At 26.1% G+C, this 14713-nt stretch overlaps 1 protein-coding gene across 10 annotated transcripts in view; it reads left to right on the forward strand.

Annotated features, from left to right (window-relative positions):
* The window catches only part of Efa6 (Exchange factor for Arf 6), a 128008-nt gene that overhangs the window by 111346 nt on the left and 1949 nt on the right, over positions 1–14713 (forward strand). For 5 of the 10 annotated variants that reach the window (XM_012489898.3, XM_012489900.3, XM_086917901.1 and 2 more), the window contains 9 exons: positions 382–1597; positions 3656–3885; positions 6424–6617; positions 7241–7433; positions 7744–7913; positions 8507–8723; positions 9241–9385; positions 9715–9858; positions 10836–11969. In XM_012489898.3, coding sequence (XP_012345352.1) covers positions 382–1597; positions 3656–3885; positions 6424–6617; positions 7241–7433; positions 7744–7913; positions 8507–8723; positions 9241–9385; positions 9715–9858; positions 10836–11084 — 2758 coding nt within the window. In that variant the 3' untranslated portion in view covers positions 11085–11969. Of the gene's footprint in view, positions 1–381; positions 1598–3655; positions 3886–6423; positions 6618–7240; positions 7434–7743; positions 7914–8506; positions 8724–9228; positions 9386–9714; positions 9859–9993; positions 10662–10835; positions 11970–14713 lie in introns of those variants that run through there. The other 5 variants (XR_015295263.1, XM_086917906.1, XR_015295264.1 and 2 more) reach the window with 5 other exon arrangements.

Genomic DNA, 14713 nt, shown 5'->3' on the forward strand with positions numbered 1-14713 from the left:
GGAATATAAATCGTACACACACTGCCTGATAAAAATATTGAATGAAGTATTAAAAATTCTATTCTTTTACAATATCCTTACTTAGAATATAATATATATCGATAATAAATAGCGAATATTTTATAAACGATCAAAAATGAAAATAATTCTAATAATCTTTCAAAAAATATTATACTTTTGCAATCATTAATCCACTGAAAATCAAAAAATGCATTTATTATGCAATACTATTTTGATTTCAATTTTTTAAGTTTCTTCTAAAGAAAAAGTAACTTCATTCTAAAGAAACAAATGAAATTTCTAGTATTTTTTATATTTGAATACGCGTAAAGAAACAAGTCAAATCAACTAACCGAAGTTCGTTCGACCAAATGGGCCCAGGTTCGAAGCGTACATGATGACCGGTGACCTAATGTTGAACCTGTCGCGCACCCAGCAAAGCAGCGGCCTGCTCCCGAAGCACCAGAAGAAGGTCGACTCCCTGAGGTACAACAATCATCACACCCACCATCACCATAATCACCACAATCACCACCATCATAACTCGGTACCCACCAGTCCTAACGAGATGCTGGGCCATCACCGTGCCTACAAGTGTACCGGTTCGAATTCGGCCAGCACCTCACCGGTCGGGATCAGCAAGCGTGAAAGCGGCCAGTGTCCGGGCCAGAGCGATAATAGCAAACAAAATACCGCGAGTTTTGGTTATTCGAGCGGTTTCGTCCGCACCTCGCGCTCCGAGGACCACTTGCAATTCCAAAAGGACCCGTCGATGAGCGCGGTGGACATTGACATTGACGATGACGTCACGTCCAGCCTAAACACCCTGTTGGACACGAGGCCTGACAGCGGCCAAGGTTTGTCCAGCGAGAGGATCGTCTGGACGTACAACGCGCCGGTCAGCTCGCCATCAGCCTCGGAGCGCACCTCCTGCTGCCAGAATGGCAGCTCCTCGCAATCCTCGTCGAGTAGCTCCTCGACCGAGGGAACTAGTCCCCAAAGATCCTTATCGCCAACTTCCCCTACCTCGGTCTCGTCCTCCGTCATGTCCTCCAATTCTGGATCCCGTAGGTTCCCACCGCCGGTACCCACGGGCACCACACCGTCAGCCCTGGGGCCCTCCGGCGACGGAACCGCATCCTCGGCCTCCGGCCTTCATCCCACCAACGGTGACCTCAGCCAGTCCGAGGCGATCAGCAACATGTCCAGTCCCGACTACAACGACGAAGAGACTATGGACATACTGAGTGCACGCGATATCATGATGGTCAGTGATCCGAGTGACAGTGACTCGACGATACTCGCCAGCGAACCACCTCAGAGGAGGCTGAAGGCAGCTGCTGCGGCCACCGTGCAACAAACGTCGAACGTTTACGCATCGGCACAGGAGAATACCGAGCACAGGATAGTGATACAGGTGAAGGGACCGGACAAGGACGTCGCGGTGGCGAGGAATACGAGTCCAAGGCAGAACAGGAGACGGGGAAATCTCGGTAATCCGGAACTCGTAGCCACGTCCACCGCGCAGAACATCGTGCAACGCCCGCCCGGCAATAACACCGCTGGGAACGTTACGCCTGAATTCGTTGGGTACCAGGTACGAGACTTTAACTTTCATTCGAATCTTTAGATTTTTCTTAGGAATTAGTTACGGATGGTGGAGTATTAGAAATTTCAGAGCTCCTCGAAATTCAGAAAATTTGATCTTTTGGGAAAAATTTGTCAAGTGCTTAATTTTTTATGAAAGATTTTATTTTTCTCTTTGCGAGAAATAAAATATTTTATTTGAATTTTCGGATTTTTCTTAAAAATTAATATAAGAATAGAATACTGGAAAATTAAAAACGTTCGATTTCTTGAAGAAATTCTAATTTAATTCGTTATAAAATAAATATTCTTTTTACGAGAAAAATTACTTGTATAAGAAAGAAAATCAATTAAAAATCAAGATTTTGAATCATGATTGATATAGTAATTGCAATTTAAAGCTTGCGAATAAATTATGTTCAAAAAGAATATTTTTCAATGTTTTTTTTTATATAACCAATACTTGTTAAAAACATCAATTTGTAATGATTGCAATTTTTCGAAATATTCTAAAAAGAATGATTATTGGAAGTTATAATATGCTATGTTATAAATTTTTCTTATAATTAAAATAAATATCATTGGTTTGAAAATATTTTGAATATTGGCTAGAAAAATAATGCCAAAATTCGTTATAAGTGACAGATATATTATAATTATAAAGAGTATAAATATTTTAATTTCGTGATTTTTTTTTAAGATACTTCTTAAGATATATCAATAAAATAATTGATGATCAAAAAAAAAATTGAATAATATAAGATATTAAACATGTTTTTCGTATTTATCTTAAAGTTGAGATATTGATATATCTATAAACGAAATTAATTTTTTTATTTTGATTCAATTATTTTATATATGTATGTTTAAAGAAACATAAAAAATAAAAAAATTACCAAAATAGTTAGAAAGTTATCTATTCCTATTTTCATTTATATTGTGACTACCGTTTTTCTAGCACGTTCAATAGAAATTAATTATTAATTTGTAATTTCATCTTCAATGATGAAAATTTCTTCTTACATTTATTAATAATATATTAATATAATTAATATAATAAATTTGTTTACGAAAAATGACAATGACCAGAAATTTTTAATTTTAATGAAAGATTACATGTATATAGAGCATAATAACTTAGACAATTTTTTTGTTGATGAAAAATCTCTTCGACGAAATGAAATCAATCCCCAAAATCTCATCATATTTTCATGTTTTGAATACAATTTTCTTGAAATTTTTTTATAAAGAATGATAAAACTAAATTCTAAATATTTTATTGTAGCATATAAAATTATATTTAAAAAAACGAAAATGTATTCCAATTTTAATTTCATCTGCATTGTGTTCTATATACTTACGAACTTTCATTAAGAATAAAAATTGTTCATTAATATATATAATTGTCATTAAAAAATATTCAAATATTTTCGTGAATTGTATATAACAATAAATATGTTAATCGAATCATTAAATTTTTCAAGCTAATGATATTCATTTTAGTTATAAGTAAATAGAATATTGTAACTTTTTTCCAATGCATAGTTATTTTTTCAAAACTAATTAGTTATCTTTAGGAATATCCTTATCTTTAGGAATTAATAAAAATAGGATATGAAAAATCTCGAAATTCTTTCAAAGTTTCAAAATTTCAATTTTTCAAATCAATAATTTAATTTTCTGAAAAAAAAAAAAATTAAAATCTTAGTTTCTGGATATTTCTTAGAAAAAGAAGAAAAAAAAATTAGCAAGTTTCCAAGTTTCGAGAATTTTAAAATCTCATAAATTATTTTGAGTTTCGTGAATCTAACATTCATTTCTAATTTTTAATAAATTGATGAAATTTCATTTCATTCGTTATCCACGTATGGAAATCTTGAACGATTTCCAAGGAAATTTTCATTGAAATTTTCGTAGATAAATTGCTTTTGGGAAATGGAATTTCAAATTGAATTTAATCATATCAAAATTTGATAGCTAAATCAATGTTATAATATATTTTTTAGAAAAAATAAATTATTCTTCTTCTTTTATATTTTATACGTATTATACGTATCTTAAATTCTAGGAGCTGAAAGAGAGTGAAGACGAGAATGAAGCTTTAAATATCGGAAATTACGAAGATAAGCACGCGTCGCCACCACAATCTGCAGATGAGGAAAGCGATATCGAAAGTCTACACAGCTTCCATTACAGTCCAAAAGCAGTGGACCTGCCATCAGCCGTTCGATTAGCCAAAAGACTATACTCCTTAGACGGCTTCAAAAAGTCTGACGTCTCTAGACATCTTAGCAAAAAGTACGTAATATTTAATTAATTAATATTATTTTTAGAAGTTTAGATAATCAGATTAAGTCAAGTTATATTCAATTCGATTTATCAGCCGTTCAACTAGCCAACTATATTCCTTAGATAACTTAAAAAAAATCTGAAAATCTCTAAATAGCAAATCTTAGTAAAAAAAAAATATAATAGTATTTGCTTAATTGTGATCTTTACCAGTTTAAATGGTTAGGATAGATTAAGTTAGTTTCGATGCAATAGATTTACCACCAATCATTTAACTGACCAAAAGATTATATTCCTTAAACGGCTTCAAAAAGTCTGACGTCTTTAGATACCTTAATACATAACAGTGTTTAATTATGATTATCTTTGTCAGTAAGAATATATTCCTTAGATGGCTTCAAAAAATCTGACGTTTCTAAATATCTTAACGTATAATAATATTTGTTTAATTATACATATTTTTACTAGTTTAAATGATTTCATATTCGTATTTAAATTATTTATATTAATATTAAATATTATAATATTGTACAGTAGAAATATTCATTCAATTTTTGATGAATAATTTGATTTTGAAAATTTTTGAATAATTTGAAAATATTTTGTAATTTTTCTTTTTGTATTATTTTGTAAGATTTATAAAATGATTCTTATTATTCTTTTATGTTCATTATTTTTTTTAATAATATAATTATTTATATTATTTATTTATAACTAATATTAAATTTAAATTTAAATATTATAATTTATTTTTTAAAATAAATTGTTAAAAAACAAAGATTATTAATTAAAAAAAAATTGTACTTATTATTTTACTTATCTATTCTTAATTTTTTATAATTTAGTTTAATTTAATTTAGAAATTAATATTTTAGCACAAAAAAATCTTTTATTAACTTTTGATTAATTATTATTTTTTGGTATTTTATATATTACTATTTATTATATATTTATATTTTTTATATTCCGATAAAGATAAAATTATTTAATTATTTTATATTTTTTCTAATTTTGAAAAAATAATTTATATAACTAGAACGTCTATTAGTTTCTTCTTTTATAATAAGATATTTTTTTCAATGTATCTTTTCAATGTTTCATGTATCTTTTCATTTATTAAAAATCAGCATTGCAAAACTGAAAAGTTATGTAATACTTTCTCTGCATAAAAGTAATTGCAAATACTGCGGTAACTCTATAATTTATAGAATCTATAACTTAACCGAACAAAAGTAAACTTTCTCTGAAGATTGAAAGAAAAGAGATAGAGGAAGTTATAAAATAATTGCAATTTTAAATAACCATGACGATCTCTTAATCCATAAGACTTATAGTTTGATTGAACAAAAGTGAAATTTCTCCGGAAAATTAAGATCGAGAAATAAAATAAATGATAGAAAAAGTTGTAAAATATTTTCAATTTTCAATTAGTTAATATAAAATATAATGTAAAACTTTTGTAATCAAACTAATTAAATTTATTGTTTATGAGAAGAAATAAATAAAACATATCTTACAATTAATTAAAAACATTATACGATACTAGAAAATAATGCAAACTAATATACCGTCGTTTATATGCTTAGTCAAACGTATTAAAGACTTCGTTTTTAATTGATCAACTTACATTTATGTTTTTTCTTTTGTTCAAAAGTTTTAGAATATTTTCTAATAAAACTTCAGTATCGCGAATTTTAATTTTACACAACTTTAAATAAAATTATAATACATTAATCTCTTTATTCTATGATATATTACATTTATATATAATAATAATTTTTTTAATTTTTATTAATTTTTCAGCAAATATAATAAATATTGAAAGATTTTTACGTAGATATATATATACAAAATATATTCCTATATATTTGTGAAATATTTTTGAAAAATCGATTTTTAGAGATCAAAACAAATACAAAAGTTAATATATTTTAATTAAATTTTAATTAAGATTTATTTATATAAGTTATAAGCAATAAATTCATATTAAAAATAGAATAAGATTACTTTGAAATAGAAATAGAAATTTAGAAATAAGATATTTTGTCTACACTATTACTTTATTCTATTTCCTTATGTAATTTAAATAAATAAGTTTTTAATAATTTAAAAACTTAATAAATAAATCGATATTTTTATACATCAACTTGTTTTGATCTTTATCGATTTTTTAGAAATATGATGTATATTGTATATATAATGTATAATATAAATAGTATAGTAATGAAACACCATTTCATTATTTCCAAGTCATATTATATTAATTGTATTATGATGTCAAAACTATTTTAACTTAAAATCATGCTTTTATCATATTAATTCAAATTTTTTTTACTATAATATATTCTAAAGTAAAATAAAGAATCTCTCCATAATATCCCAGTATCAATTTCGTATAACTTGCATCCTTCTCAAATTTCATAAAGCTATTATGATGCAATAGAAGAGATTCTTAGATTCCAAAGTTTACTTCATCGTGTTTGAAATTGTTCGCATCTCACTGGTTGAGACACGTCTAACATGATCGATATCCCATTTGGGTTTCAGCAACGATTTTAGTAGAGCGGTAGCCGAAGAATATTTGAGATACTTCAACTTCGACCGAGACACGCTGGACGTGGCTCTTAGAAAGTTCCTTGCCCAGTTCTCTTTGACCGGGGAGACCCAGGAAAGGGAGAGGGTTCTTGTACATTTCTCCAAGAGATTTCTCGATTGTAATCCGGGCGCTTTCAATTCTCAGGGTAAATATATTCCTTATGAATATATATATGAGATCTGATAATAAAATTAGCAAACTTGTTAAATAATCATATATATTATGAATGACAATGAAATGCATTAGCATTACTATGGTTACCTTCCTTTGAGAAGTTATATATATGTATATATATGCAATGCCAAGCATTTCGGTTACTGCAATTTTACAATTTTAAAAATAATTTTATACAATGATCTTCAAAATCGTTATTTTGTTATTCTTAATATCATTAAAATGCCTTTTTTTTTTAAGAAATATTATTTTTAGCTAATAAAAAAAAGATAGAATTGATATGATTCTTTTATTCATAAAATATAATGATTTTTTTCTGTTTACAAAAATAAAGACATTTTGATATTAATGGTATTAAAAATAACGCAAATAAAGATTATTATGAAAATTATTCTACAAAATCATTTTTAAAATTGTTGAGATTGAATATTAACATCGATGCATGATTTTGAAGAAAACAACTTTAAAAGTGATCAATACGTAAATATATTTTATTAAACATACTAATTTTATCATGAATTCATTATTATCATACGTTACATATTTCTACTAATGATCTAATATTGCACTCGTTATTTATTGTATTTATTTCAGATGCTGTTCATACTTTAACCTGTGCTATAATGCTGCTCAATACAGATCTCCATGGTCAGAATATTGGTAGAAAGATGTCATGTAACGAATTTATCGAAAACCTCTCGGAACTGAACGATGGCGATAACTTCCCCAGAGAGGTGCTAAAGCAGCTATATAATGCCATTAAATCGTTCCCCTTGGAATGGGCCTTGTGAGTTTGAGTTTTTTAAATTTTTTCAGCATTTTTTTATGAATTTCTGCAATTTATATAATTCTAATTTTTATTTTTATTTTTAAATATTTAAATAAAATTCTAAATTTAAACAATGTGCAAATAAAGATTATATTTTCACAATTTTAACTAATAGAATTGATAATACTTTAGAACTTGAGAATGGAAAGACAAAAAATTGTATATTTATAATTAAATGTGTGAATCATAATTATGATGAAAGTATTGTAAATAATTGAATTATATTCGTTTATATTCTTTATGGACATGAAATTTTTTGGTTGTTTAGAGATGAAGAAGGGGATGAAACTGCGAATCAAGCAATCCAACAGGGTGACGGTCCAGCAATATCGGGTACAGGAAATCCATTTCTTGATGTGCCAAATGTTACAGGTGCTACGGAGTTCAAGAAGGGATATGTTATGCGGAAATGTTGTTTCGATTCCAATGGAAAGAAAAGTATATATTTTATGATCTCGTTGATATTTGATTAAATATAGATTTGATTACAATTATTTACAATTGTTACAATTATCACAATTAAGCTACAATTAATTCAATATTTTTAGATTTATTTGTTTCTAATAAGTAATTTTAAATTCAAATACTTTCCTGCTTTATGATAATTTTACCGATAGTTGATAATATTATGTGGAGATTATAAAAAAGGACTAGATTATTTTGAAAGAAGTATATATAAATGAATTTATTATAAATAAATAAAATAAAATTTATTATAAACAAATAAGTAAAAATAAATATTAATTAATTGATGGAAATAATAATTAAATAATTAAAAATGAATTCCATATAAAGCACTTAATCAATTCAAAATTAATTTTAGTTATCTAATATATTGACAATTCAATTTTATTTGATTAGTACTTTTTCCTCGATTATTAATTAATTATAAATTTTATTTTATAATTCTTTTAAATAAATTATAAAATTTTATTTTCAAAATTAATATTAATAATCATAATATATTTAATTAATAATATGTATAGTAAATTATATTATAATGAAATATCAATATTTTTAAATCTTTTCAGCACCATTCGGGAAACGTGGTTGGAAGATGTATTATTGTACATTGAGAGAACTTGTATTATATTTGCACAAAGATGAGCATGGCTTCCGTAATGATAGTTTGCATAACGCGATACGCATTCATCATGCGTTAGCTACTAAAGCATCTGACTATACGAAGAAGGAACACGTGTTTAGGTTACAGACTGCTGATCAAGCAGAGTATCTCTTCCAAACAAGGTAATTATAATAAAAATATCTTTTGTTAATCATTGAGTTTCTTTATTAATTATTGATTATAATATATATTATATTGAATAAAAAAAGAAATATAGCAAGAATTTAAATAGTTTAAATTATATATATATATATACTTGCATTTTTTATTATGATTTTTATATTATGATTAAAGAAAATTTCATACCATTTCCAACATAATTAAATAAATAATTAATTAACATAAAATATTGTTTATAAAATATATAAATATAAGAAGAAATTAAAATGTTAGAATTTCAATGCAATTCAATTTTTTTCTATTTAAATATTTTGACATAATTTTTTTTTTTTTTTTTAGAATGTATTAAAATTATATTTGATGAACTTAAAGATAATAAGTTAGATTGATTCTGAATTTAAGTATATCGCGTGTATATCTTATAATTTTACTACTTTTTTAATATATCATTTATTTATTTTTTATTAATTGCATGATTTGTTCATTATAAATGATTAAAATTATAAGGTGAATTTTCAGTGATTCCAAAGAATTGCAATCGTGGATTGACACGATCAATTTCGTGTGTGCCAGTTTTTCTTGCCAACCATTAGCAGGCGCGGTTGGTTCACAGCGAAAGTTTCAACGACCTCTGCTTCCGTGCAGCCACACGAAATTATCTCCTGTAAGTAATGTTCACAAGATAAAAGAGATTAAGAAAAGTGGTTTCTTCTGTTCGGTCACGCAAACGAATATAATCTGTCTTCATTGTTTCTTTATTTGCAAGCCTTCCTCCACTATTCCCGAAGCGAACTCCGTTCTCTAAGTTCTCGTACTCGAGATACGGACACCAGAATTAGAACCGTTGGAGTGTAGTGTACAAACGTATTAAAATATACCAATTTAAATGAACAAAGTAGAAAGATAGATTTTGTTTCGTTGATTTTTTTTTTTTGTTCTTAAGAAGATTGCGCAAAAATGACAGTTTGTTGGATTTTTTTGACGTGTTATCAGAGAGAACAATTACGGGACCATGAGGAGAGAGTGAGCAAATTGGAAGCTGAATTGGAAGAGCACAGACGACATCCGCCTGAGAGAGGAGCTAAAGCTCTTACTGTACAGAATTATAAGGAAAAAGATGCCTATTTACATCATGAGGTAATGTATAATAATAAATAATAAATATTATTTTATGTATATGTGTATAAAAAAAAAGAAAAAATTGGAATTTATAATATTATTTAAAAGAAATCTGTGATTATGGTTTATAGTTTAATTAATTTGATGTTTCAGTAAGTGAGATGTAGAAGTAAATTCTTATTATGCAATAAAATTGTTTTGCATTTCCTATACTCTATGGATCTCATGTTTTATCGAATCGGAGCAAGTTACTTAACATTCAATGAGAAAAACAAAATTTGCAAAGAGTAGAAGAACGTGATACTTTCACCATGGTATATTTTATGGTTTTCCATTCGTAACCATTTATATAAGTTTAATATCAAAGTGCAGTTCTTAAATTTTTTTCCCATATTGTCTTTTTATTTCCAGTAAACATCTATTCTATTGATTGAAAAACAAATCTATTTATATCATTCTTAAATTAAAATATAGTTGATTTCTTTTCATACTGTCCACATTGTTTAATTATTCTAGTATATATAATTATATATCTATAATATAATTCTTTAATGCAATAAATAATATTATTTCTATTTGGAGTAGTTCGATAACAAATGTTTAGAATTCTCTGTTTTAAAACTTAATTATATTGAATAGAATATTTAGATTATCAAAACTCAATAAGAAAAATAATAATTTATATAATTTCATCAATTAATTATAATAATAATTTATTCATTTAATTTCAATAATAATTTAAATATTTCAAACTTTATAAAATTGTAAGATCTATTGTACATGAAAATAAAAAATATTGGAATAAAAATAAATTTTTGAAACTTCTTTTTATAATTATTAAATTATTGAATTAATAATGTAATATTTAAAATTTTATTCTTATAAATAGAATTCGAATAAATTAAGTTTTATTATAATGAAATTTCTTTAATTTTTATAATTTATTTCATATAATTCAAAATTAATAAGTAAATTTTGTCACTTTATTATTTCAGCTTAAGAGGTATAAAACATACGCATACCTGTTACGATCCAGGTTGGCTTTTACGGAAGTGGAACCATCGTTAGTTGAGAGCAGTATTGGCGAGGTGGATGAGGGAAGCGGAACTTTGTTGAATTCGGATGTTGCATTGGTGCCACCGCCTGTCCCCGATCGACCGGCCATAAATAGGTACAGTTACAGGGCTGCCATTTACAACCGTAATCTGCTAAATGGTCAGGACTACGGCGGGGACATTGGTTGACGTGTGATGGGTGTCTTTTCAGCATGTGTGGTCTAATCTGACCTGCATATGCAGGCAATAGGAACAGCTGAAATTTAGAAGAGAATATTAATGAAAAAATAACGATGTATCCGACGCATCACTTGTTAAGTACTGTACTTTATCGTATCATGTACTCACCATTCTCTTTTACTATATTTAATCGTAAATTTATCAGCGGCCATTAAAAAAAATACCGATAATACTAGCATTCGTAAAGTGCTCTAATTACAGCAGCGATTTTAATTTTTTTTATTAAACCACTTTTTTATTATTTTTTATTATTTAATTCTGTTTAATATTATTTTACTTTTTTAAATAAAATATTCGAATTAATTTATCATTGCTCAGGTGCCATATTTATCAATTAATTTGCACATAATTGAGCATATAAAGCTGCTGTTTTAAGCGCTCATTCGATACCGTCAAATTGGTGATTGGGTCAGGGTTCGCACCTAACTCAATAATATAGTGTAAATGGTTCACTAATTATACCCGAGTAGATTGTTAACGCGTTGACAAAAATTTGGCAAGGCCCGATTCAAAATTCGTGCCTTGACTGAAGATAAGACCAGTTATGTATAGAACAATATTTCAACGAATATAAAGGATAGAAATAAACATATGGTGTTCGAATGTTGTTGAATGATATCATTTACGATATCGTAAAGAAAAAAATAAATGTATTATGACCATTAATTTCAAATTAAGTATCTATTGTATAAAAAACAATGAGCATATAACAATTTTTAAATGTATTGTAAAATTCGATCAAATTTTTTTGTATTAATAATGTATATTGTATAAAAATGACTTTAAAATGAAATTGTAAAATCATCTCACCGAAATAAACAAATTAATACGACACTTTGTTGCTATACTAAACTGTGTCTGTCTTCGTATAAAAAAAAAGAAAAATATCTTACATGAGCATCTTCTCATGCTTTTCGCTTTCAGTTCGCTGCTAACAATTTTATAACAAATGTTTAACTATTTAATTATATCGGGTATTTAGTGGTAATTGGTGATGCGAAGTAATATATCCGCTTTTTTTGCAGTATTGAGAAAATTTCATCAAAATATATTATTTGAATGCATTTCCTTTTTTCTCTTTTATATTTTTTTTTTTTAATTTTGTGTGGTGCTTACTCTAGAATAGAATGTAATAACAGACTGTTATCGATATATTTCCATGATCAATCACTTCCATGTTTTTTATTTATCGTATCGATCTTCTTATTATTAGACAAAAAAATATGTGAAAACAGAATTTTTATAGATTATTAATATCAATAATATATTAGAATATTAAAAAAAATTGATATTTCGCAAAATTCTAAGATATTTTGCATATTGTTGATTATTTATTTAAAGTTTGAATAGATATATTTATTTTCTAATTGAAATAAATTGAGAACAAAAAAAAATAAAAATAAATAAAAATTAAAGAAAAATTATAAAAATGGCGCTTTTTTGCCATATCAGTTTTCACTTTGTTGGTTATAACGAAGATGATTATACGTTGGAAGAGAGTAAAATATGATAATGTATTATAAAATTTAAGACTGGATAAAAAGAAATAATTAGGCGCGCAATTTCAACTCAAAAACTTATGTTTAGTTATGATAAAATTGTGTATCAGCCATTTTACACTAAATATATGATATATTTTTATATTTTATTATATTTATCACGAATAATTCGTGTCTCCGTATTATTCCATTTCATCCGCATATCCAAATTTTTCTATGTGTTTTGTACGATTGATTTGTGCGGATTGATATATTTTTTCTGTGATTGCATTGTTGTTTTTGACGAATTTTAGTAAATTGGCTGATATGAAGGAAACTACGTCATTCCAATAGTTAACAACGATGATACAAATGAAAAAAAAAAAAAAAAAAAGAAAAAAAATCATGAGAGAAATCGAATTTTTCATTTCTCGATATTAATTGAAAATAATGCAGATAAAGAACGTAGGGCCTGATCTTATTCTAATCTATTCCGACTTTACGTTTAGATGCATAACAAGTAGCAAATTATCGAAATTATTCTAGCCTTTTTAAGTGCAAACTATCCAGTAACGTATATATATATGTATGTATATATTATATGCATATATATGTATACTATTGTTCTCGCATAGAATGTATTACGTAACAGATTGGATGTTTTTTGAACGTAATTATTTTTTAAGAAATAAATTTTTATTAAAATATACAAAATAAAAATTTGTATATTATGTTAGCAAATCTTTGACTTTTGGTATACCAATATATTTGAAGAATTAAAATGTTGTTTTGAACTGTTTATACGTTGTAAATATGTTGTAATAATAATTATTAAATATAATAATATAAGGGAAAACTTCGTTATCGATTAAAAAGCACATACAAGTGTTACGTAATTATTTTATGCTAATAGTCTGAATTTAATCAAGCGATATTCTATACACTTGGAAAAGCAGTATTAGAATCTATTAATTTCATATTTTTCAATTAGGAAAAAAAAAAATCAAAATATATGATTTTGAATTATGATATTGAACGAAGTTTAGCATTTTAGTATAATATTTGTATTATAAATTGCAAACATTCCAGTAAAATTTTTTTTAGAGGATATCAAAATAAATCTGTTCATTGACTAGTCGAATTAGCATTTTTAGATATGGTTCCTGTAAAACATATTGCTGCTCAGTATTTATGAATACATTAATTCTTAAGTATAAATGAGTAAACTCTATTTCGTTACTTTTGTATTTTGATTGTAGATAGTCGCTTTGATTATCCGTTTACTATTTATTAAACATCATTCATTTATATTGTTCTCAAAAAGTTGTTCACTACATCTAATCATAGTGTACACTAGATCCCTTGTAAATAAAACTGTATTATATGTGGATAATATAATAATTATTATAAACTATATAAAGCTAATGGCAATAAAGATAAACAGTCTTCAAATTATATAACAGTCTCCAAATTATGTTTGCAAATTTTATATATAAATCCCTGAATTTACTAGCAGGTACTTCATTAATATAATATATGTACTCACATTTTAGAATGCATCTTATTAATATTGTATAATTCCTATTTTTATTATATGCATGTTGTAGTATTTCCAATATACACAATATTAATTGTATTTTTAAAAATTGATATTATATTACGTTTATATTATATTTTTTATAACATTTGTAAAAAAATAACTGCATGTATTATTAATATTATCATAATGTATAATTATGGCATTATTATGAACAATATTATACAAAATAAAATTAATAATATTGTTCTCAATAATAGTCATTGTATGATCTATAAATCCTATACAATTAGTTTTTACTTTGTTTTCTTTGATTTTTTTTATGTATTTAAAATTATATCATTAAGCATATCAATAAATTTCTTAATGTGAACATTATAAAATATATATTGATAAAATAATTTTATTAAAAATAATATTTAAAATAATATTTCTATATATGTGATATTTTCAATAATTCAAAATTTAATATTAAGTATATTAAGATAAAAAAAATGAATTAATCTCAAAATTTTTTAAGAAAACATTCTGAATTTAAAAATTTCTGCCAATAATTAATAATA

This window comes from Apis florea, unplaced genomic scaffold (genome assembly GCF_048593485.1).
Source record: "Apis florea isolate Af1SG1 unplaced genomic scaffold, ASM4859348v1 contig_2272_pilon, whole genome shotgun sequence".
Classification (NCBI taxonomy): Eukaryota; Metazoa; Arthropoda; class Insecta; order Hymenoptera; family Apidae; genus Apis; species Apis florea.